Raw genomic sequence first — 26,734 nt, forward strand, 5'->3', positions numbered from 1 at the left:
CTCTCTATTTCTGGGATGCTGTCCCACCGCGTTGACCTTGTCCACGATCCGCTGCCAGAGCTCCGCCTTCCTCGCTATGGTGGTGTGCTGGACTTGTGAGCCGAAGAGCTGGGGTTCCACTCTTATGATCTCCTCCACCATGACCCGGAGTTCTTGGTCCGAAAAGCGTGGGTGCCTTTGTGGTGCCATGGGGTGGAGTGTATGAGGTGTGGGGTGGTGTATGTGATGATGTGTGTGTTGGTGTGTGGTGCTTTGTGCTTCTATGTGGTGTGTGTGATGTTGCGGTGTGCCTCTGTGTGTCTGGCTATCTATTCTCTGATGTGTGTCTCTCTCTCCTTCGTCTCTGGTTTTTGTTGGTAGGGGTTTGTGGGTGATGTGGGTGTGTGTTTTATATGGTATTGGATGTGTGGGAGTGGTGTGTGTATGGGTTTCAGGTGTGTGCCTTTCAAATTGTCCAATGTGGTAGGGGTTTGTAAAGGTGTGTGTATTTTGACCGCGGCGGGGTCTACCGCCAATGGAATACCGCGGTTGAATGACCGCCGCGTCGATTTGCGGGTCATAATGGGATGGGCGTTTTTCTGTTGGCGTGGCGGTGGAGGTTTGGTCTTCTCCCGTTTACCGCTGGCGGCTGATGTGGCGGACTGCAGTGGAGGGTGGATTTTCGGAGGTTTTGCAGTTGTGGGTCAGAATGTCCGTGGCGGCTGACCGCGGCCGCAGCGGTATTGTGGCGGCCTTCTGACCGGCGGTAAGCGGCTTTTACCGCCGAGGTCAGAATGACCCCCTAAATACCTAGTAACAAGTTGGCCATATTTAGATGCATAGATAGCGGAGGCAGTAGTTGTTTTTTTCTGGGTAGCATTTGCTAAATCTGATTATTATGAGTTATAAAATGTAGAAGATTCCCTTTTATCGGTCAAAATATGCATGCAGATCCACATGCTAGGCAAAATAAGGGGTCTTTTGTTACTCCCATTTCTCACACACCTTCAGGAAGTAGTAAAAGATACAGGTAGATTGCTGCAGATTGGAGGCCGGGAGGGAGCCCAGCACCATGTTAAGCTGCTGATGGTAAAAGTGGGACTTCCCATGTTCCCTTGTGCTATAGGATGAGGATAGGCAGGAGCCTGGCTGTGCTTGTGCCCACAGATATGCCAAAGCCAGCATGGGATTTAACCAGATGTATTTCCGTGCCTGTTAAAACTAGAACTGAGATTACTACACATGTCAATCCAATACTTCTGAGGGCCATTTGTGATCAGCTGAAGTAAAATCCCCTGGAGATGGTGCTCTGGCTGACTTGTAATCGGGCTCTGCATCCCAGGGGCTCATTTCACAGAGATAATTGACACAATTGTAGACTGGGGACAATATTGTGAACAATGTGCACCTTCATTTGCACAACCCCAGGTGAGATGTATATGCCTAATTACCAGTTTGCTCACTGATAATGCCAGAAAGATAATTAACAAACAATACTTGGCTTTGCCAATGTTGCAACATCTGCCAAAGGAGGTTGACTCAATCGATCACACCATCCTTCTTGACAGGCTGAATATTGTAGATGAGATAACAGAGTTACAGGTAACTAATTGCTATGGAAATCTGCTGGTTTCCCTATCATTCCCTGTCTGTATTGAAACTCTTGCAGTCCCTCACTAAAGTAGGGCTATATACTATGGCTCATATGTATACTTTTTAGTGCCGCTTTCGCACCACTTTTTGACGCAAAAGCGGCGCAATCTTACAAAATACAATCGTATTTTGTAAGTTTGCGTTGCTTTTGCTTAAAAAAATAACACAAATGCGGTGCTAAAAAGTATAAATATGGGCCTAGGTCTTTCTATCAGCATGCCATTCCTAACTAACACACTCCTTAGCAGCATTTACTTCTGTAAAGCAGTTAGAAAAAAAATACTGCATATCAACTCCATCACGTTTAGGTACTCTGTTAATAAAGCCACTGTCAATTCTAGGCTTTATTTACTAGCCCATTATACCGGAACTGTAACAACATTTTGCTACTCAGACTGCAAGCAGCACAAATACAGGTGCTCGTTTTTTTTTTCAAAACCAGATTTTATTGTTTTTTAAAACAGTTCAATAATACTTATACATTGTTTTCCTCTTCACATCTCTCTGTTTATCACATTTTATCTTAGTCACTTATGTACATAGTCTGGTAGTGGTTCTTACTTAGTATTCGTCGTACACTTTTCGTAGTAACAGATTCCAACTCCCCCTGACCCATTCCCACCCTAACCCCTCTGTCCGAGATCTTGTTTTGGCAATGTCATATTTGTAGCAGGGAAGCCAGAGATTTTTAGTTAGCCCTGATGAGTCCTTGGCAGCAGTTTGTAAGGATGGGGGTTTCTACTCTTGTTTATGAGTGAGTCTTGTTCTGTTTTCGAGTATTGTATGTTATTGTGTTTTGGTATTGATATCATGGTCCTGGTTATGGAGTGTTGGGGGTGCTGTTGTATTAGCTCAGTTCTAAGTGTATCCATAATTATTTCCCAGCTTTCTGATTTTTTGGGAGGTCTGATCCCGATTTTGGCCTCTCTTTGCAGCAGTGTACCCTCAGCAGTTGCCCACCTAATTAGTTAATGTTTCCAGTTTATTACTCTAGGGCCCGCAGGATTTTTCCAATTGCTAGCTATTTCTCTTTTCGCTAGTGTTAGGGCCACGTCCAGGAATCTGTCTGAGGCTTTGTGTTTAGTAGAATGTGTAAATGCGTGCAGGAGGCAGACATCCACAGAGCATGTCACGGTCTTATTTAGTATCTGGGACAATTTTTGACAAATCTCAGTCCAGTAAGATGTCAGTATTTGGCATTCCCAAAACATGTGATTAAATTCTGCGTCTATTAATCTGCATCTTGGGCAACACTCTGTGGATTTACAGAAGTATTTGTTAATGCGGGCAGGCGTTAAATAGGCTTGATGCAGGATATAAAAATTGATTAGTTTAAATCTGGCATTCTGCGAAGCTTTGGGCAGGTTCCGCAGTATGTGTTCCCATTCTATTTATGGGATGTCGCGATTGATTGTTTTTTCCCATTGTTGTTTAAGGTAGGGTAGAGGGTCTGTAATGTCTGCTCGTATTAAAGCATACAGATATAGCCGTAGTCTTGGCATTTGAGGATGTCAGATATGTGCACATTGCTTGCGTTGGGGGTTCAGTGTTTTTTGTTCGCCAGTGATTGTGTATACTGGCTTTTATGGTCCCGTATGTTAAAAAATGTTTCGCCGGGATGTCATATTGTGCTCTAATGGTCTCAAAGGATTTCAGTTTATTGTCCTCGAATAGCATGCCTACATTATTAATTCCGGCCTCCAACCAGTCTCTAAGCTCGAGTTCAGACCTCTTCTGTGTTATTGCCTGCAGCGCGCTGAGGGGGAGTTCCGCAGAATAGGGAGTCTTCGTTTTTATTTTACATATGTATGATTTCCAACATTTAGTTATTATTTTCAATTCCGGACTGTCTTGTTTCTCATCTCTGGTAGAGCCCAGTAATATCTCAAACAGTCTTGCCTTCTGCGGCGAGGAGGTTTCTGCATTTGATTTTAACAACAAGCTGTTCGAGATCCAGAGTGCCAGCCACTGTAATTGAGCTGCAAGGTAATAGGACTCGAAGTCTGGTGTTGCCATGCCCCCATCTGTCGTCTGTCTTTGAAGCTTTGTTAAAGCAACTCTTTTCCTGCCGTTTCCCCATATGAATGAGTTTACTGTTGTATTCAGGTCTCTGAGGAAGGTCTTTGGAATCCAGATCAGGAGGGCTGAGAAATGGTATAATAGTCTCGGAAATACTATCATTTTAAGAATCGCAATGCGTCCTGTCACTGTTAGTGGGAGTGTTTGCCAGAATTTCATGCAGGATTTTATGGAGCGGAAGGCACCGCCTAATTTTCCATCAAGAATATCCCTGGCATCGTGATATATTTTCACCCTTAGATATGGGAGCCCATCAGGTATCCATCTTACCATTCCCAGATTCAGGGGGGGCTGATGGTGTTTTACAAGGGGGAATAAACCTGTTTTATCCCAGTTAACTTTTAGGCCTGAGTGATCTTCGAAGTTGGATAGCATTAGTTGATCTAGGGGTAAGTCTCTTTGAATGTGGTTCAAAAAAATTAGGAGGTTGTCCGTGTACAGGGCTATGTAATGTCTCACGTTTCTGACCAGTATCCCAGGTCCCCACTGTCCCGCCCTGGCCGCAGCGGCCAGAGGTTCCATTGCCAGTGCAAACAGCAGGGGGAAGGGGACAGCCCTGTCTCGTCCCCCGTTCCACTGTGTATCTGGACGATATTATACGTCACATACGGACTCTAGCTGAGGGGTTAGTATATAGTAATTTCACCCATGCAATGTATTCTGGGCGTATTCCTAGTTTGGACATAACGTTATAAAGGAAGTCCCATTCCAAGCTATTAAAGGCTTTTTCGATGTCTACCGCCAGGATACCTGGGGACTCTGCAGTGGGATTTAAATCCCTCATAACTGCAGTCTGCGAATATTTCCCGCTGTGTTGCGTCCTGGAATGAAACCTGCTTGGTCTGGGTGGATTGAAGAGGGCATCAGTGGGAGGAGTCTGGTTGCCAGGATCTTGCTGAGGATTTTATAATCGAGGTTCAGCAGGGAGAGGGGTGTGTATGCTCCCACTCCAGTTGGATCCTTGCCGGGCTTGAGAAGCGGGACTATAATTGCTTCCCTAGTAGTTTCGGGTAAGAGGCCTTGGTCTCTGGCGCATTTAAACATTTTTTCTAGTCTGGGTGAGAGAATTTCAGCAAAGACTTTGTAAAATACGGCAGGAAGGCCATCAGTACCGGGTGATTTTCCCCCTGCAAGACTCCTCATAGCATCCTTGATCTCATCTAGTGTGATATTCTCCTCTAGTGTGTCAGCGGGTGTTGGTTCCCAGGGTTTCAAGTTCATTGTTGTTAAGTAATGTTCAGTTAGGTCCCTGTTTAAGTTGAGTCTTTTTTGGTATAGTGACTCGTAGAAAGCTAAGAACTGGGCGTTAATCTGTTCAGGGTCATGCAGCTGGGTCCCTGCCCTTGAGATCAGGTTCAAAATGGGGGGGGGAATTTTTCTGATTGCGAGACCACCCAGGCAAGCAGTTTACCCGCTTTATCTCTTTCGCCATGTACTCTTGCGAGATGGTGTTTATGGTTGAAACATCTGAGGTGTTCGACCCAAAGTGCTACTTCTGACTTGTGCTCTTGTATTAGGGCTTGTAGGTGTGGGTTTCCAGGTCTATTTTTCTCTGTTTCTCTCAGTTTAGCCTCAGCTCGCTCAGTGTCTCCTAACAAGGTCCTGCGGATTCCTACTGTTTCGGCAATGCATCTCCCCCTTATTACTGCCTTGCAGGCATCCCATTCTACCAGACTGCTAGTCGCAGTGCTGTCATTTTCTTTGAAGTATTGTAATATGCATTGGCGGATATCGTCTCGGAAGGGGGGATCCTCCAGTAATTCGGGTCTGAGTCTCCACATGGGTATACACAGGGTGGGGGACCCCCACCTAAAAGACAACAGGGGATTATGGTCAGATATTGTACTAGACAAGTATTCCATGTTTGATATAAGTGTGTGTATATCTGGTGAGCATAAAAAGGAGTCTAATCTAACATGGAGTTCATGGAGGGCAGAGAAAAAGGAGTAGTCCCTGGTATTAGGGTGTAATTTACGCCAGGCATCTATGAGGCCCCAGTTCACCTGCCAGGTAGTGGACTGTCGAGCTGTTTTCACCAGCGGGGAATGCGGTAGGGGAGGATGTGATCCGTCTGCATTAAGGTCGCTTACGCAATTAAAATCTCCCCCCACTATCACCGGTGATTGTAGGTATGACACTAGCAAGTTGGATAGTCGAGTGAAGAATTCACCCTGCCCTGTATTGGGGGCGTACACATTAATTAGAGCCAGTTCTTTCCCCTCGAGTCTGCCTTTGATCGCCACAAACCTCCCCTTCGGATCTATGAGGCTATCTGTCAATTGGAAAGGGACCCCTGCTCGGATCCAAATCAGGGTGCCCCTCGAGTATGCTGAATAGGTTGTGAAGAATGCCTGCCCTCTCCACCTTTTCTGTAAGTCCTTGCCCTCTGTTGATGTTAAGTGAGTTTCCTGTAGCATGGCTATTTGAATACCCCTTCTCTGCAAGTAAGATGATATCTTATACCTCTTGACCACTGAATACATACCTCTTATGTTCCATGTAAGGAACTTATATGGTTTTGGTGTAGTTATAGTGGCGCTTTTGTAATTCTATTCAGGTGTGGTTTCTGATGACCCTGTGTCAAGGTATGCCCCCTTGTATTTTCCTGCTCCCTGCTCCATTTTGTATTCTTGTGATGATTCTCGGTACAGAATTAAACCCCAGAGGGTTCCCCAACATATTAACTCCCCAACTCCCCATCCCCAGGACAAAAGTCAAACCTCTCTCGCCCAAACTTGCGTAAAAACCTTAACTGTCCAACAACGTGGGTGGTGCTCCAGATAGGAAACCAAAGCTCAGCAAGGCGACCCCTCCTCAACCCCCAGGTGGAAGACAGACTGGGATTTCATGGCTCCAAGATTTCATTCATCAGGATATCAGAAGGCCTATTCTACTTTTCAACTTTTAAGGGCGGTCTTAGAAGCTGAGGCTATATTCTTGGTTACTAAAGATGTTTACGTAAAAACCCGAGTCTCTGTTTGTGAGTCAGGTTTGTTCTTCAGATAATGTTGTCTGACGTTACCGGGGTTACCTCTGGGCCCCTCTGGTCAGGTGTGAGTGAGAGGTCCGACTCATGTTCTGAATCTGATTGATTCGTATCTCCGTGTGTTTGCTTAGGTGAACTCTGTTCTGAGCTGCTGAGGGATGCAGCTGCCTCCACTTCTTTTTGACGATCGTTCAGAATTTCTAGAGGTGATGAACTAGAATGTCTAGTAGATTTACAGTAATTAGTCTTTCCTTTAAGGTTTAGATGGTGCTTTTCAGGGCTGAGTCTTTTCTCTTTAGGTGGTTGTTTATCCATCCAGTTCCAGACTTCTTCCGCTTTGCTGAAGAACTGTGAGCCTGTTGCAGTTATTATTCGTAGTTTGGCTGGGAATAGCATCCCGTATTGTATCCCCATATTGCGGAGCCTTTGTTTGGCTTCCCTGAAGGAGGCCCTCTGTCTCTGCACCTCTCTGGAGAAATCAGGGAAGATTCGGATCACTTGGTTGTCGAGCGTGCAGTGTCCTTTTTTCCTACTTTGGGTGAGTAGATGGTCCCTGTCTTTATAGTGTAGCAGGGCGTGCTGGGACTCGGTGTGCTCTCTCCACAGCAAAGAACTGGGATAGGCCTTCCTCCGCTATGTTTTCCCTCAGCCATTGTTCTAGGAAGTCTACCATGTTGGTTCCCTCCACCCTCTCTGGTAGTCCTATGATCCTGATATTATTTCGCCGCGATCTATTTTCGGCATCTTCAGCCCTTAGTTCCAATTCCTTTATTCTTTTCTCCATTTGGCGCGATATTTTGGAAACGCCTTGAATCTCAGGCCCTATTTCCTCCATCTGTTTTTCTGTGGAGGTCACTCTCTCTGCTAGGCGGCGATGGTCATCTCTAAGCACTGAAAAGTCGGCTGCTAAGAGTCTATTTTCTCCTCGAGAGCAGTTCTGGAGGCAGTGAAGGCTTGCATTACATCTTGCAGGGTAGGTTCCCTTGGTGCTCTTTCCTCCCTAGAGGGAGATTTCCTCGCAGTCTCTTGTTCTGGGGGTGCACTGTCTGGGATATCCCTGGTATTATCAGTTTCTCGCCGTCTGCCTATTTTGCCCATTGCAGGAGATGCCCGGTGTGTTTGCTGGTAGCTGTTTGCTTTTGAGAGGATGCTGTTCTGATGATGTTTGGGGAAGAGCAATATGGTGCCGATGTTAGTGTTTATCTATCTGCCTTCCAGATGTTTTTGGGTGTGAGGGGCGGTCGACAGGGAGACTGAGCTTTGATCTAGCATCAGTGGGGTGATGCTACACCTTTTATTGAGCCAGCAGTCGGCCTTTATGCAAGATTTTAAGCCGGCTCGATTAATATTCTGTTGGTCTTTTGGTTTTGAGCCGTTGGCTAGGTTTGTCACAGGATGAGGTGTTAGGGTATCGAAACAGCTTCTTCAGTGGAACAGGTCTGGCTTTTCCAGTGTTATAACCCCAGCCTCTATTCAATTACTAGTCCTTTATCGGCTCTCACATCGCGTTGCCCATATGCCAGTTCTGTTTAGTTTATATTGGGCAGTTTTTTTTCGTAGCGATCGCTTCCTAATTTCCGAGATTTCCCCAATGTCGGACTCCAGTAGCCCCGACCCAAGCCGCTCGCTGAGCGCGCTATTTTTCGGGAGGCGGGTAGGAGAAAGCCTCGTCCTTTTCTGGGCCAATTCGCCCCAGGGTTCGTCCAGGCCGCACTTCTTTTTCGGGGCGCCCCTCTGCTCCAGTTTCTCGGGAACACCTATTGTCCGGCACAGGCCAATCTCCCCAGGCCCCCAGAGCGGCCCCTCAAGCTCCGGGGATGGGCCTCAAACTCGCTGCGCCGAGCCTCTCCTCACCATTTATGCAGTTGTCGCTGCTCGGGTCTGCGGGCTCTGGTTCACTGGGTCGGCCCCTCCCGGGGGGCCAAGCACGGGCCGCAGAGCCAAACGGTCGTGCCTCTGCTCTCGATTTGACGCCAGGCCTCCTCTCCTCCCCGCTCAGCTTCACCGCAGGGTCGGGCCGCTCCCTCCGGCACAGCCCGGTCCGCCCCGCTCTTTCTTCTCTCCCCTCGCCTTGGGCAGGCAAGGACCGGTCCGGGCCACCGCGCATCCACTTGTCAGCCGGGGTGGCCAGCGGCAGTGGCCCGAGGGAGTCCCTCGCCTCCTCGGGCACCCCTGAGCGTCTAACCCATGGAGCGCCTGCCAGCCGCCATCGTGTTGCTTTGATTATTCAGCCCGAATCATTGGCATCTAGGGGTCAGGAGCTGAAAAGTGATAACCTGGGGGCTCACCGCTCATTCCGCCACCTCTTTGTGGGTCCTGGAGCCAATCTAAGTGCTAGAGCCCCGGGGGTGAGGAGAGAAGGAGGGGAGCTTCAGAAAGAAGCTGCAACCACCATGGCGCCAACCCACGCTCCCTACAGGTGCTCGTTTAGTGCAAGACTTTAAGAAATATTTTCTTGGATCAGACTTGATAAAGAAACTACACTATTAATGGATTAAAGACAATACTCTAAGGGGCATATTTACAAGCCCCTTGCACCTCCTTGTGCAACGTTTGTTTCATTTCTTTACTGTAATGTGGCGTTAGGAAGGCATTTTTGCTGAGCGATATTTACAGAGTGGCGCAATGAATGCATTTCGCCACTTTGCGGCACCTTGCACCACTTTATGCCTGCATGAGGCATAATGTATGCAAGGAGGGCGTTCTGGCACATGGAGGCCTGAAAAAATTACGCAGTGAAATTTACAACAGTTCATTGCACCATTTTTTCCATCATTTTTGGTGCTAGCTCAAAGCAGGCATTAAAATGACACACCTATTGAAGTCAATAGGCCTCCCTGCACTTTGCTGCACTAGCGTCAAAATTATTGACGCTAGTGTAGCAAAGGGCCACAATGCTGCAGCTGCAGAGTTTTCTTGATATTCTATGTTGTATCCTAAGAAGACAGTGTTTATTAAAATAGTAGGGTACAGCACTCCCAAATTAGTAACCCTTGTTTTCCACCTATTCCAGTGCACCCTCAGATCTTGGAAGAAGAGAATTGCTATCTATACTCTATCTTTGTATTATTTCTATTTTTGCATTCAATTTGATTCTATTTTTTAATCAATAGGTCACTCAGCACTCTAATGATCAACAACTGAGACATAAAAATAATTCAAACCATTTGATGCATCCGTTAAACTTTTCACAGTTAAACTTTCTCATGTCATTGTTTTCTCCAAATGTTGATCTTTGGTGAAGGTGAGGAATTTTTTTTATTCTATTGCAAGGGGGTCTGCTTTGACACTAGGCTGCCAAAATGGCACCAGAGCAGGGGGAAAGGACTGGAATGCACCATATTGCATAAATATGGTGCATTCCTGCCCATTCCCTGTGGGGTAGGGCAGTGCAGCACGATGACTTGTGGATCTGCCCTATGCCAAAATCCCATAAATAAGGGCCATAGGGGGTTATTCTAACTTTGGAGGAGTGTTAATCCGTCCCAAAAGTGACGGTAAAGTGACGGATATACCACCAGCCGTATTACGAGTTTCATTGGATATAATGGACTCGTAATACGGCTGGTGGTAAATCCGTCACTTTTCCGTCACTTTTGGGACGGATTAACACCTCCTCCAAAGTTAGAATAACCCCCTTAGTCTTTTCTTGTTACAGCACCTAAAAATACCCATTTCATCATTTAGACAAACTATTATATAGACTTATATGGGGCTATTCACAAAAGTAATTTACACTGATTAAGTTACACATTATGTTTACTCTTACACTTTTAAATAACTTTACTACTTTTGGCATTTACAAGTGTAAAGTCACACAAAGGTTTAGACGTACATGCCTCCATCCCATTTCCACCCAATGTATGAGAGCAAATTACTGCTGCCAAAAAGAAGTTCCTGCAAACCCTCCCAATGGAAATAATCTATATAGAGCCTTAAAATCGAACCCATAGCCATTAATGTTAAATTAAAATAATGGATTTTGATTTCCTAATAGTATATATATACATATATATTCATATATGAAACACATTTATTGTTAAGAAATCTAAATATAGTTACAAAATAAATTTTATTTTAAGATAAAATATTAAAATAATATCTTTTAACTTAAAAATAAATGCATCTTTAATCTTCTTTAGGAACAGTTCATTTATTTTAAATTAATTATATACAATATTTGTAATTTTTAATACATAATAAATACATATGAACATTTACTATAAGTTGGATGTTTTCATAACGTTTATTTAATATATTTAAATTATTCAATTATTCATTTCAAAATTAAGTTTTACATTTGTTTTATACATTTACAATAAAAAATATAGAGCAGAGATGTCCCTATGGTAAAGTATGGGGAAAACTAAAAATGTTTATTAAACTTAAAAAAATATTTTTATGTTAAATAGTAATGTACATGTATGTTACATTTTTGTTTTGAATGCATTAAAATGCAATGGCACTAATAACTTAATTTTGATTTGACAGGTAATGACTTTGAATAGATTATATAATAATTCTACATTATTTTTCTGAAGTGTACTTTAAAAAACAAAAAATCTCACCTAGTATTCTGCACTTACATTTATTTTTTAAAGGTGATGTGGAAAATTAATTAACAGTAATCTAATTGCTTTTAAGATATACTAACATTATATTGTTACATCAAAAAAGTGAATAAAATATTTTCAAATTAATAACTGCATTTTATTTATAGATTATTTTATTACCATTAAATTATATTTGTTTGTATTTTAACCAATTTATATAATTCACTTTTACAACTCTATTTCATCTTTTTGGTTGTAGTAATTTAAGAATTGCAGTTTATAAATTGCAGTGAGATAACTCTTTTGTGGGTGGGTGCATATCCCTTCTTAAAGCCTTCCTTAACCCTGCCTAAACCTTTCTGTACTCCTCCCTTATGCCCTGTCATTTAGTATTAAGTATGTCCCTTTTTAACAGCCACCCCCCAGTCCCTCTAATGTTTACTACTGATTAGTAAACTTGCATGTGTGAGGATCTCCCCATAGAAAATATAGGAGAGGTGGAGATGTATACTTGTAAATTTTGCATTTGTATGTTTGCATTATGTATTAGGTAGTACAACTGTAGTACAACTTTATGCACTGGGCCCATATACATTTGATAACATTACAATATTTACCTGCATTTCAATTCTTTTCAGTGCTGCATTGCGTTGCACTTCAGCAATATCTCCAACTGCCAGACCAATCTAAAGTAAGGGACAAAATAATAGTGTTATCATCACCATTAACTTTCAGACTGATTAAATGCATATGAATGTATGCAATTACACTCATAGAGAAATAGTTACTAATAGAATATTTCAAGGTGATGCAAATAGATATGGCAGTTAAGCGTATATTAAATGGATTATACAAATCGCATTCAAATAGCCACTCTATGAAATTATTCATGCAAGTTGTCACATGGGCAGTAGTGGCAGATTCTGCCTGCAGATCCCACAACATCTGTGTACCATTTGCATATATTTAAAAATTCAGTTTATTATGACCACTGACTTTTATTGAAATGGTTGAGGTTCTGTTCTTATGGTTTCATGTTGTCAATTTCTTCAATATTTTACTTAGTTACCCAACAAATGCTGGTTCCTGTGACTATACTCAAGTATCTGCATGAAATATGCCATGTAAAATCAAAAGTGGATGTACTTTTTTGGAATGCCTTGTATAGATTCCTGGAACTGCTCTGAAGTAACTGAGAAAACAAATGCCTTTCTTATAGAAATCTGTCATAGTGATATCTACATTAGCAAAATCTCACCTCATTTCCTTCATGTGTATTATTGATTTCAAATGTAATATCGAACTGGATTAAATATGGATGAGGAATTAGCACTAGATGAAGACTAATGGCCTGATTATGACTTTGGTAGTCTTGGGGTTGCTGTGCCGTCTTCGGTGGTCTGACCAGCACCTCCTTGGTGGTCAGTTCGCCCAGTTGTGATTTGTTCAGTTAGTAGTGCATATTTTGCTTTAACTCATATGTTATAATGTTACCACTTTGTACACATTAATTATGATGTTATGTAACTTTGAAATTAGAAACTCATAACTTATGAATCGTCACATTAGGAACTGAAATGATATGTAAACATAGAAGCGTGTTGCTTTTTCTAAAACTCCACCATATTTTTTCCATGAGTAATTGGCATACTTTTATCTCAGAAAGGCTGATGGGTAGAGGTGAATATCACTAATTGCTGTACCCTTTAGCAGTATGTTCTACAAAATAATTGTAGTAGACATTATGAAGTTTCATTTTAATTGTGTCAATGTATTTTAAATGGATATCCTAACTTACAACCATGCATATATATATATTAATAATGTTAATAATTTCTGTTGCAGATTCCTTGGCATACACCTGGAAACCTTGTAAGTTATAAAGGTTTTAGAAATTTGCTTCAAGCACTTGGGAAAACATCCAGGATACATTTCTCAAAGTATGCGGAGAATATATGTAAAATTAACCATAGCTATTTCCTGCTCTAGCATTCGTAATAACCGTTAGCCTTCAAGTCAATTTTTGCCTCTTAAATTCTAACAACGTGGTCATTTCCTTTGACTCTAAACTCTCTCTGAATACTTAGTATAGTAGTGGGTGGCTACTTTCACCATCTAAGTACATTAAGGCTAATTTCCTGCTTCCCCCAAACAATAAAGCTCTACTGATATTCACTGAATAGAGGGAACATGTTACCTACCTACCTGGAGACAGATGTATGATAGTTACATTGGCTCCTGGTTAAGGAAAGCATTCTCCTTAAGCTAGCTAGTATCCTAACAACTTAGCACCAAGTTACCTGACCCTCTGAAATATGTGCCAGGTACCTTGGAACTGTACACCCTCCACATCTTTATGCTCTTTTCTAAAGTTTGGAGGACTGTTCAAACAATTTTAACACCTAGCCATATAAGGTACATAAATTGTACTTCCTGACTGTCTTATAAAATACTATTAAGATGTATTTATTCCAAGGAAATATTGTTCCTTTAACACCCATGCCAAGAGACCTTTCAAGGCAATATGTGAGTTCAATATTTTATGTGACAGCCATCTTCAGACACTCTGCAATAACATTTTATTAGCTTGAAAATCTAGAAAACTGAGTTTGCTCTACAAATCGCTGCATCAAATGAAATAATGTATTTTCCTTAAAAGGTCATATAATCTTACAAATGTACCTTATCTTTGTTACCACCATTTTCAGATAGATTCTTAGCCATCCCAAAAACACATCATCAAACAACCATAGAGAGGTTTTGAGGGCAATCATCAGGAATCTAAAAGTTCAAGATGGTAATAAGCCTGCATTGAGGAAATAGTCAGAAACTCTGTGAACATTTCCTTACTCTGCTGCATGACTGGCCTTTAGACAACTCATCGCTGTTTACTACCATCAAATCATTTTGGTTTTACTTTAGCTCACAACAATAAAATACAGATGCACATTCTCCATTCTTATAATGACTTCCAACCATGTCCCTACTAGCCTTAAAGTGGTCATACATGTGTTGGCTGTTGGCTGTTGGCTGTTGGCTGTTATCGACTGTCACAGACAGAGGATACAATATTTTGAAAAAAACAACAAAAGATCTCACCAAATAAAATCTTTCATATAACTGAAAGACTTTCTATCATTATGCACATAATTGAGGATTCACTCTTTGATAATTCGGAGACTGAGTTCCACTTTTTATTACTAAGATTGTAGACTGTGATGTACCCAGGAATTATCCAGTAATTATGATTTACCGGCAGATGAAAAAGTTGCACCATCTAAAACCATTCCTAATGTTCCTGGTAGCTTTGCCCAGTATTGACCATCAGATTAGAAATATCTGTTCCCTTTGACTATATCAGTCTCAAACTGTACAACTTCAAGGCTCTGCATGGCGTTTAAGAAGATGGAATTGCCTCTTTTGAATATACTGGCAGGAATAATTAAAGGGCAGGTTACAAAATAGAGACAAAACTTGCAATAGGACTGCCATTTTGCTCAATTTCACCCACCTAAAAACACAGTTTTTCAACATATATTAGCAATGAAAATAATTTCCCAGACAAGATATAGATGTGCATTAAATATAACTTCCCACTAAGATGTTGTAAAATCCTGAAGTATTTTCGCTGACCTATTCTACTTAACCCAGAAGGTAGCTCTCTATTTATATTTATCCAGATAAAGATCTAGATTCTAGAACTGCCCAAAACCTCAGCAGGAAGTTCAAATTCCGTATTTTAATACATCTCTTAAATTGAATAAAACAATAATTTACAATGGTCTCTTATTTTCTACATGAAAAGACCAATTTACATGGAGGACAGATTCTGACCTGGTGCTACAGAACAAATACAAGCATAGCCAGTGGGAAGGAAGTGGTGGCAGTGGAGCAATGATTGTATGCCTGGCTTCCTTACAATCTGAATTGTTTGAAGTGATTTGGAAGATCACTATAAAGGAAGTCTGAAAATGGCTGCAGGTTAAACATTGGAGTTCATTTAGAGTTTTTTGGGGGGGAAAGAGATCTGGCAAATATTGCCAGTTCTTCCACCCTACCAAAATTTGGGCTTTCCACCTAATTTAGTACGGGGAACTAAAGTTTGGCAGACAGGGGAGCTACCATCCCAGGTCTCTCAAAAGAAGTAACGTGTCAAGGATTAGATACCGAGGTGGTCTGTGGAGTTCCCTCCTTGATTGCCGTTGGAAATGGGAACTCTGCTCACTAACCACAGTGCACAACACAGTTTAAATGAATAGGTCCCAGGTAGGAGGAAAACCCCTAAAGGTGAAGGAAAACTCCTTAGCAATGTTGAAGCTTTTGATTACAGGGTAACATCGGAAGATTTCAGCAAGACATCAAACCTGTCCTAAGAAAAGAGAAAAGGGAGAACTAAGGGGGTCATTACAACATTGGCGGTAAAAGCCGCTTACTGCCGTTCAGAAGACCGTCAATACACCGCTGCGGAAATCCGCCACAGCTATTATGACCCACATCTCGGAATCCGCCAAAATTCAGACACACACACAAGTCCGCCACACCAAAGGTCAGTGATAAACTGGCGAAAACAAAACCGACACCATCATGCCAACAGAAACACGCCCATGCTATCACGACCCACGAATCCACGAGGTGGTCTTTCAACCGCGGTATTCCATTGGCGGTACCCACCTCTGCGCTCAAAATACACACACATCTACAAGACACCGCCACATTGGACAATTTGAATTACACACACCTGATACACATACAAACACCACTCCCACACACCCAACACAATATAAAACACACAACCACATCACCCACAAACCCCTACGACCAAAACTGATTGACAAAGGCCAGAGAGAGAGCACAGAATAGACAACCCCACCACACAAAGGCACACAACACCGTCACCCACACAACATCCAAGTACAAAACACCACACACCACTACACATCACCACACTCATCACCACATACACCACCCCACACATCACCTACACCACCCCATGGCACGGCAAAGACACCCCAGGTTCTCCGAGGAGGAGCTCAGGGTCATGGTGGAGGAAATCTTACGGGTAGAGCCACAGCTATTTGGATCACAGGTGCAGCACACCTCCATAGCTAGGAAGATGGAGCTATGGCGCAGAATAGTGGACAGGGTCAACGCAGTGGGACAGCACCCAAGAAATCGGAACGACATCAGGAAGAGGTGGAACGACCTACGGGAGAAGGTGCGTTCCGTGGTCTCCAGGCAAAACATTGCGGTACAGCGGACTGGCGGCGGACCTCCACCTCCTCCCCCACAACTAACAACATGGGAGGAGCAGGTCTTGACCATTATGCATCCTGAGGGCCTCGGAGGAGTCGGTGGAGGAATGGACACTGGTAAGTCAAATCTTAACTATCATATCCCCCACCCTACCTGCATGCTATCACACACCCCCACCCTCACCCCTCCCCTATCACTCCAACTCCTCACTAATGTACTAATAACACAAACCACCCATCCCAACACCAAGCCCTGCATGACACAACAAAGCATGGACACCCCTCACTAAAGCATGCCCAATGCACATACCCATAACACCCCCCCAACCATCATCACACAAGCCCCCACACAGGAATGCTAGCACTGGGGTACACGCTCACCCACCCATTGCACACCATGACACACACACATGCAATAATCATACTTTTACACCCCTGCAGGACCACTACCTAACGTCACCAGACAGAAGGGCCAGACCTCTCTACCCCACCCACAGAAGAGGCCCACAGTGATGACAGCAGCTCTGGCCAACTGGATCCAGATGACCAGCCCGGACCATCGTGGGCCCTGGGACAGTCAGTTCCCCTCGCACAGGCACAGCCCAACGCAGACTTTCCACCCTCTGGAAACACCAGCACAGCACCCACCCAGTGGGCCCATACCTCCGTACCCAGGACACGTCAAGCAGCTGTGTGTCCACCACTACAGGGAACCCAGGATAAACCACCACCCCAACAACAACAGGGACCTGGGGACAGTGGTAGTGGGCACACAGTCCAGGGGACGGAGGCCCAGGAACACAGGGGAACTGGGAGGGCTGCCGTGCGACAGGGGGCGACAGGCCAAGGGAACCCACTCTCCACGAGGCCCTCTCCTCCATCATGGGAGCATACCACCACTCCCAGGAGACGATGGCCAAGTTTCAGGAGACCCAGCGCTTGCAGGAGGAACAGTATTTGGGCTTCAGGGAGGAACTCAGAACCATCAGCTCCACCCTGGGCACCATCGTAGGGGTGCTGAAGAACATACAGAACACCATGGCACTCCAAGGGGCCCCTGACACTAGCATGGACGATGAACTGCCCACTACCTCCGCCGGCGCTAGTGGACAGGACGCCCGCCACAGGACCACCACACCAGCACCCCACCCCCTACAGACGGAGAACCACCCCGAAAGCGGTCCCTGAGATCCAGGAACAGGACAGAGCATGCTGGCAAGACCCCTGCCAAGAAATGAGACCACCCTGATTGTCATCCCACTGTCCCACTTTGAAACCCTGTCCATATTGGAACTGCCCCAGTTCCACTTCCTAAGCCCATATGGTTAGTGCACCTGTGAGACTAATAGACTGGACTCTGCCATGGACATTCCTCCACCATCACCCCTCACCATTTTACCACCCCCTCCAATAATTAGCACTTCAATAAACACCCTTTAACCACAAAACAATCTGGAGTCAGTCTGTGATTTAGAAAATGTGTATTAGCTATAACAGTGACAAATTCCGTTCTCAATAGTAATGTCAACATACCTATGTCACACATCACAAGTCCATGAAGGATGCAAGCAGATAACACACGTTGGTAACCACACCTGTGAAACCGTAATGGAAATGTACAACTCAGTTACCAAATACTGTTTGAAATTGACATACAGGATAGAGGTAGAAGTGTGAAAGTACTTGTAGTAGTCAAGAAAGTGTTCTCACCTGTTTGTCACTTGAAATACTACTGTATGACTGAGTCCCTGTTGTCAATGTCTTCTTCCTCCTCATCACTGTCCACAGGCTCCACAGCTGCCACAACACCATCATCTGGACCATCCTCCTGCAGAAAAGGCACCTCGCATTGCAAAGCAAGATTGTGAAGCATACAGCAGGTGATGATGATCTGGCACACCTTCCTTGGTGAGTAGAATAGGGAACCCCCTGTCATATGGAGGCACCTGAACCTGGCCTTCAGGAGGCCGAAGGTGCATTCGATCACCTTCCTAGTCCGCCCATGGGCCTCATTGTAGCGTTCCTCTGCCCTTGTCCTGGGATTCCTCACTGGGGTCAATAGCCATGACAGGTTGGGGTAACTAGAGTCCCCTAATAGCCACACCCGGTGCCTCTGGAGTTGACCCATCACATAAGGGATGCTGCTATTCCGCAGGATGTAGGCGTCATGCACAGAGCCAGGGAACATAGCATTTACCTGGGAGATGTACTGGTCTGCCAAACATACCATCTGTACATTCATCGAATGATAACTCTTCCGGTTCCTTTACACCTGTTCACTCCTGTGGGGGGGGACCAGAGCTACATGGGTCCCATCAATGGCACCTATGATGTTAGGGATATGTCCAAAGGCAAAAAAGTCACCTTTAACAGTAGCCATATCCTCCATCTGAGGGAAAACGATGCAGCTCCTCATGTGTTTCAGCAGGGCAGACAACACTCTGGACAACACGTTGGAAAACATAGGCTGGGACATCCCTGATGCCATGGCCACTGTTGTTTGAAATGACCCACTTGCAAGGAAATGGAGCACTGATAGCACCTGCACTTGAGAGGGGATTCCTGTGGGATGGCGGATTGCTGACATCAGGTCTGGCTCCAACTGGGTACACAGTTCCTGGATTGTGGCACAGTCAAACCTGTAGGTGATGATTAAATGTCGCTCCTCCATTGTCAACAGGTCCACCAGCGGTCGGTACACCGGAGGATTCCGCCATCTCCTCACATGTCCCAGCTGACGGTGCCTAGGAAGGACAAAAGCAACCACAAAGTAAAGCAACTCAGAGGTATGTACCCACAGCTACACAGAACACGAAACATAATCCAAAAAGTTATCTGTAAGAGTGTTGAGTCCAGGCCTAGGTATGTGTGACGCAGTTGAAAATGAAGCCATGTGAGCCCCTGAAATGGCAGCTGCCTAACCTCTAAACTGGGACAATTGGATGTGAGGTAACCTCACTGGCGTTGTACACCTTTGCGGTAGGCGGTCGCAGACCGCTGCGCAATGCTGCATTGGTTAACATTGGAACCTCTGGGTCCCAGGAGCCAATGACGAAGTGCGCTGGCGGTGATGATACGCAGCGCTGCGGACGTCACCGCCACGGACGTGACCGCCATTTTCTATCTGTTGAATCACTCGATACCTGATCTTCGACAGGAGAGGGCCTATACTGCAAGTGCTGCTGTGACCTCGGTCTGGAAGAGACAATGGCACGTGCGTCTGGGGAAAGGGCCCCTGCCTTCACTGCATAGGAGTTGGAGAAGCTCGTGGATGGGGTCCTCCTTCAGTACACGCTACTCTAAGGTCCTCCAGTACATAGGCTGCAAGTTGAATGGGCTATGCCTGGGTGGAGAGGGCTGGTTGTAAGAAGGAAGGGGGCAGAGTTCTGTGAGCATGAAGGACTGTGAATGCATGTGCCACATGGCAAGGGCAGGGATGTGGGCCACTCACTTCGACGGTGCAGTTGATAATGACTTCTCTTCTTCCCCTGTACATGTCATGTAGGTCAGCGCCCACCAGAAGAAGGATATTTGGCGTGCCATCGCCAAGGACGTCCGGACCCTGGGGGTCCACCAGAGACAGAGCACCCACTGCCGTAAAAGATGGGAGGACATTCGCCGCCGGAGCAAGAAGACGGCGGAGGCTCAGCTGGGAATGGCCTCCCAACGTGGGAGGGGTGCCCGTCGCACCATGACCCCCCTGATGTTCCGGATCCTGGCGGTGGCCTACCAGGAGCTGGATGGGCGCTTGAGGGCATCACAGCAGACACAAGGGGGTGAGTAGACTCTCATTCAGCTGACTTTGCGTGCAGTGGTGGGGTCTGGGTGGGGGAGGAGGGCTGTGGGTTTCCCTAGGCCAGGGCGAGAACCGTAGGCTAGGCCCCTCCGTAATGCAGGCCATGTGCCACTCCACCCACCTCTGTAGAGTGCCAAGTACAGGTATACATGCCCCTGTGTCATCTATGTGTGCAGATGTCCACCATAGCCATGTAGGCCATATCCCAGGAACTGCATCTGTAGAGCCCAACAGCGCGGCGTAGTGCAGGGGGCTGCTGTGTCTGTATTGTCCACCAACGGTAGCGGTAAGCCATGCACTCAACCTGTCTTTCTTCTGTCATCCCCCACCCCTTTTTGTGATCTCCCTGTTCTTTTGTGATTCAGCATCATCAGGCGGAGGTACAGTGGCACCAGAGCACGAGGGGGCTGCATTCCACATGGCCATGGAGGGCCACACCACGGACTCAGAATACACCAGTGGGACGGAGGGCGAGGGGAGCTTCACGTCAGTCACCGGATCAGCAGACAGCGACACAGACTCGTCCTCCGATGGGAGCTTCCTTGTGGTGGCAGAAACATCTGTGCCCCCCACTTCTACAGGTACAGCCGCCACCCCCCCTACCAACACCGCCCTCCCAGCAGCCCCTCAGACTTTGCCCCGTGCCCGATCACCCAAGAGGGTGGGCATCACCTTCACCCCAGGCACCTCAGCCCCTGCCCCTGTCACCTCTGCTGCCCTCAGTGAGGAGGCCATTGACCTCCTCAGGTCACTCACTGTTGGGCAGTCTACCATTGTGAATGCCATCCAGGGTGTAGAAAGGGAGTAGCAACACACTAATGCATTCCTGGAGGGAATTCATTCTGGTCAGGCTGCCAATCATCGAGCCCTGCAATCTCTGGCCTCAGCACTGATGGCAGCCATTGTCCCTGTCTCTAGCCTCCCCCCTTCAACTTCCTCCACCCAGACCCAATCTCCTGTACCTCTGCCTATCCCAAGCACACCATCAGACCAGCCTGCACACACGTCAACACACAAGGGAAGCTCAGGCAAATATAGGCACCACACATCCCACAGGCACTCACACAAGCATCACCCACATACAGACACAGCAACATCCACTGCCTCCACTGTGTCGCCCTCCTCGTCGTCTCCCTCCTCCCTCATAGTGTCATCTACACCACTCTCACCTGCATGCACTACCACTACAGCCACTAGGACTCGCACCAGCACACCCACCATCACATCCCGCTCACCTGCACTCACCACCCCCACTACCATTTACACGTCCCCTGTGTTCTCTCCCAGTGTGTCTGTGACGCCCCCTCCCAAAGTACACAAACACGGGCACACACACACCCAACATCCATCCACCTCACGACAAGCTCCAGAACATGCACCTGCACCCAAATCATCAAAAGTTACACCTCCTACAACCACCTCCTCTTCCTCCACTCCCAGACCCCCTCCAGCTACCCATCCCAGTGTTCGTCAGAAACTTTTCCTGAGCAACGTTGACCTCTTTCTCACCACCCCCCCCTCCAATTCATAGGTCCCGAACTAGCACCTCAGCCAAAAAATCTCCGGTACCAGTGGTGCCTGTTAGAGGTATGTGGAGTGCACCGGGCACCAGGGCAGCCATTGTGACATGGAGCCAAAGCACAGCCAGTCCCCCCCCTGTGAAGCACCAGAAGTTGGACAGTGCCCGACGTGATAGGGGGAAGACTCCAGCCGGCAAAGCCACTCACAAGGGTCCTGGGGGAGTGTCGACTCAGCTGTGAGTCCTCCCAATGTGGGGAAGGGGCAGAAGAAAGCGCCAAAGTCTGGGAAGAGCAGCACGGCGGAGAAGCCCGCCATCATCCCCGCTGCCCAGGAGGCCTCCGCCAGCCCGATCGTCACTGGCCAGGACTTCACCGCCAGAGTCAGTGCCCAGGAGGGCAGTCCCATCGTCACTGGTCAGGAGACCACCGCCAGAGTCAGTGCCCAGGAGGGCAGTCCCATCATCACTGGTCAGGAGACCACCGCCAGAGTCAGTGCCCAGGAGGGCCCCAGCAGCCACAGCCCCTCTGGGCAATGAGGGACCACCATGGCAAACACCGCTGCACAGGTCAGAGATAGCAAAGTCAAGCACTGCTGAACAGGGCAAAGACCGCCATGTCAAGCACCGCTGAACAGGGCAAGCACCTCTGAACAGGGCAAAGACCGCCATGGCAAGCACCGCTGAACAGGTCAGAGACAGCAAAGTCAAGCACCGCTGAACAGGGCAAGCACCGCTGAACAGGGCAAAGACCGTCATGGCAAGCACCGCTGAACAGGTCAGAAACTGCAAAGTCAAGCACCGCTGAACAGGGCAAGCACCACTGAACAGGGCAAAGACCGCCATGGCAAGCACCGCTGAATAGGTCAGAGACAGCAAAGTCAAACACCGCTGAACAGGGCAAGCACCGTTGAACAGGGCAAAGACCGCCATGGCAAGCACCGCTGAACAGGTCAGAGACAGATAAGTCAAGCACCGCGGAACAGGGCAAGCACCGCTGAACAGGGCAAAGACTGCCATGGCAAGCACCGCTGAACAGGTCAGAAACTGCAAAGTCAAGCACCGCTGAACAGGGCAAAGACCGCCATGGCAAGCACCGCTGAACAGGGCAAGCACCGCCAACTCAAGCACCGGTAGCCCATGTGCGGCAGGGGCAGTGACGGATCTGGGACCATCACGGGGAGAGTGATGCACTCTGAGCACCAGTCCCCCTCCAGAACCAGTGGAGAACAGCATCCACTACCTCAGTCTTTAACAGGATGAAGCACTCTGGGGACCAGCCCCCCTCCAGAACCAGTGGGGAACAGCATCAGGTGTCTTCCCTAACTAGGGTGCTCCACCTAATGCAGATACATCATGGCATGGCAGTCCCTGGCCTGGATAAAAATTCCCTTTGTGCAAAGTGAAAACTCATTGCATATAAGGGTCATTGATTTTTTTGTTTTTCACAAATTTCTACTTTTGTAAAAAAAAGTGCTAAGTGGGCAAAAACAACATGGCAAATGGTCAGCATTCAGCATTGGCTAAAGTGCATCTACTATATAGGTTGATGCATTTTCACTAAAGAGATCTTCATCAAGCAGGCAAGCATCTCTAAATATGGCCGAGAGTCCTCCAATGAAGTGGCAAAGGCCTGCCAGACATTATAGCACGCCCTTGTGGTCAAATTATAATATAATATTTTCACTAGCATGGATCACAATTTTTATATTTCCATAAATTGTAATTGTGAAATCTTCTACAAAATGTGCAAAGGCAAAAAGTGAGAGTTTATACCCAGAGTGGATTTCCACTTTGTGGTGCATAAAAAGGCATCATACAACAAGTCGCACTTTGGCAACATGGTGAGGCGGACGAAGAGTACGTCGGTTGCGAGAGACGTGCAGCTGGCATTTTGGTATCAATTCTCCATCAGCAAAGAGTGCATACATTATTTTGTAGAAATTCTATAGTAGGTTTGAGTGGGCTTATATAATTGTAAAGGAGGATGGACCAACCAATTTTAACAAGAACATGGAGAGAAATTTCATCGTCAGTCAAGTGACTTCAGAAATAGTACTGTATAGCACAAACGGTGTGACCAAATTGATTTAGATAACTACAAAATAGTGTTAATTTGTTTAACACTAGGTGGGTTTATATCAACAGGCATTTTTATTTATAGGTTATGGGACCTTCTCCTGCTGAGGTGGCATGTTTTATCACTGGGTCTGCTTCTCATCCAAGCTCAAATATGTTTTGCTTGAATGGGCTACTATACAGGAGCTCTTTTCAGAAAGTGTTTTTTTCTTTGTTATAACGTAGATGCTACCGCGATTACATTAGTTGTTCCAAAAGAGAAACAGAACCATTAATGCACCTAAAATGATCTAATTGTAGATTAAATAACGCTTCTCCTGTGGTAAGATTATAAACTGCAGCACATTATGAACACATTATGAAATAGTTATTATTTCAATTATGCAAGCCAACGAGTTTCAGCTACTGTTTAAAGGCCCAGTAGGAGGCTCTGGCTTTCATCTCTAACAGAGAATTCCTAAACCTACCCACTAGCATGCTGCTTGATGTGGAATATTATTGTGGTAGAAAGGGAGTATGCAAACTCTAAAAAAAAATATACTGAGATGTTCAGACTTAGCAAACCAATGTTGCATTCTCTGGACTTGAGTTATTAATGCCTGGCATGATGTATGGATAAGGATAGAGAATAACAGAATAGGTATGTTAGAGCAGAGAAGAAGGAACGCAAAGCACAACGACATTAAGAAATGACATCAAACAAAGCAGTAGAGAAATAGCAAAGTTGCAAACAGAGAAGTAAAGAATGGACAAAGACAGTGACAAGGTAGTCTTAGCAAAAGTAGACAACAATAGCTCGAGTTTATAAAGATACATAAAGAAGAGTTAAGAGTGTAGGTGCAAACAGTGGTTCAGGGTTGCAGGTAAAATAAAGAACAGAGGATACAGGTTATGGATATAGTTTCACATTAGAGCAGGTATAAATACACTATCAACTCAGATTAGGGCCCAAGGCAGCAGGAATAGGCATAGCATAGTTCATGTATCAGCACACTACAGGGGTGGCTTTGAGCACACAACATATCAATAGTTCAGGTAAGTCACACATCCATCAAGGGTGCACGTAAAGCATAGAACAGTTTATGGGCACATAACGATTCAGGAGATCAAATAAGAACACGCAGTAGTTCAGAGGTGCAAATAGAGAATTCATCAATTCAGGGGTGCAGATAAGGCACACATCATCTCAACTATACAAGTAAGGCATATGTAAGCCCCGGATAAATGTAATTCACGCATAAGTTCAGGTAACGAACACATTAGCTGATTGATGTACAGAAAAGTTTTACAACAAGCCAGGTGTACAGAAAAAGCACAAAAGAGTTCAGAAGTGCACTTATGGCACATATCAGAATTTAGACTGAGTTCTCCTGGAGCTTGAGGATTTGAGGTAGCAGGGACTGTAAGCATTATTAGAAAGCAATATGACCATAGTGGAATCTATAGACGACTTGCAGGCCTCAGGCTTGCATGATGGATGTCTTGCTTGCAAAGTACTTTCTACTCCTTGCCTCGCGTTTTGCTGTTCCATACCTCTGCTACTTTAAGTCTTACCCAAGTTTGGAGCATTGACTGCGTTTAGGCTACACTTCCCATGCAAAAATGGCATCAGTTTTTTTAAAATCAGCCATGGCCTTTCCAGACTAACATGGCTGTCAGGTCTTCACTATGGGCAGGGGCTATTGGACAGATCCTTAAGATAATGGGGCTCCAGATGCTTGCCTAGATGGCAGGACCAGATGACAAACCTGCTCTGCTTCCAGGGGTTGATAATGTTGAAGTCAGGATAATATTTGCTCTACAGGATGGCATCTTTATATTAAGACTAAGAACCTGATTATTAAAGGTAAACAAACTTTTGTGTAAGTTTACAGTCGTTTTGTATCCACAAAGGTATTTTACGAGTAGTATCTTTACAACTGCGTAGGATCCGTACCTAAAAAGATAGTACTGTCCTATCTTCTTATGTGCGGAGACTCCACAGTCGTAGAGATACTTCTCATACAACACCTTTGCGAATAGCATACAATGGTAAACCTACACAAAAGTGTAAGTTTACCTTTGGGAATCGGGCCCAGCGTAGCTATTTAAAAAATGTAAGCCGATTGCCTATCTTTTATGTGTGGAGACCCAGCCACAAGTCTGGAGGCTCTGCAGCCATAAAGATACTACTTGTAAAATTGATTTGTGAATTGCAAAAAAATCATAAACCATATTGAACTCTGAGTCTTCATACTGGACAAGAACTGCTGTGTAAGTTGACCTCAGGATGCAAAGCTGCATGGTGTGGCTGGACAAAAAGACTGTTCCCACTCTGGAATATGAGAGTATGGTGGAGTCTGCCTCATCATCAGCCTGGCAGCATTAGGCTTGGTGAAGGCTATGGACATGAGGTTTTCGGGACATGTAGCTACTCAAAGTAGGAAGCAGATTGCTGGTTATTGGTCGAGGGCTTTCCTGTTGATAATGATTGGTGGGGTTAGAGCTGTAGCGAAGCACCCAAAGATGCCTACGTGCTGTAACTAGGGAGGGGAGCTACCCCTCACACTCCTGAATGTTTGCACCAGTAGAAACAAAATACTTACGAGTAGGTTCATGAGAAGAACTGGAATCAGCAATGTGAACATAATGAGATGAATAAATGATAATACTTCATACGGCATTTGATCATCAATCAGTGGATGAAGGAAACCATCCTGGTAGTTAACATCCCCCAGCATCATTGAAAAGGTCTGCATCAGTGAAAAGTACGGGCTTCTGAAAGTGGTCTGAAAAATAAAACACAAAGCTTGTTTAGATTTCACAGAGAATATTTCCAATTTTTTATATCTGTTTTGTATC

At 45.5% G+C, this 26,734-nt stretch overlaps 1 protein-coding gene across 1 annotated transcript in view; it reads right to left on the reverse strand.

The window, feature by feature from the left end:
* The window catches only part of TRPA1 (transient receptor potential cation channel subfamily A member 1), a 1,042,932-nt gene that overhangs the window by 64,344 nt on the left and 951,854 nt on the right, over positions 1-26,734 (reverse strand). Inside the window, exons 25-26 of the mRNA XM_069220348.1 lie at positions 26,479-26,661; positions 11,868-11,936 (exon numbers count right to left, since the gene is read on the reverse strand). Of these exons, the coding sequence (XP_069076449.1) occupies positions 11,868-11,936; positions 26,479-26,661 (252 nt within the window). The remainder of the gene's footprint in view (positions 1-11,867; positions 11,937-26,478; positions 26,662-26,734) is intronic.

The sequence above is a fragment of the Pleurodeles waltl genome, chromosome 2_2, assembly GCF_031143425.1.
Source record: "Pleurodeles waltl isolate 20211129_DDA chromosome 2_2, aPleWal1.hap1.20221129, whole genome shotgun sequence".
NCBI classification, from domain to species: Eukaryota; Metazoa; Chordata; class Amphibia; order Caudata; family Salamandridae; genus Pleurodeles; species Pleurodeles waltl.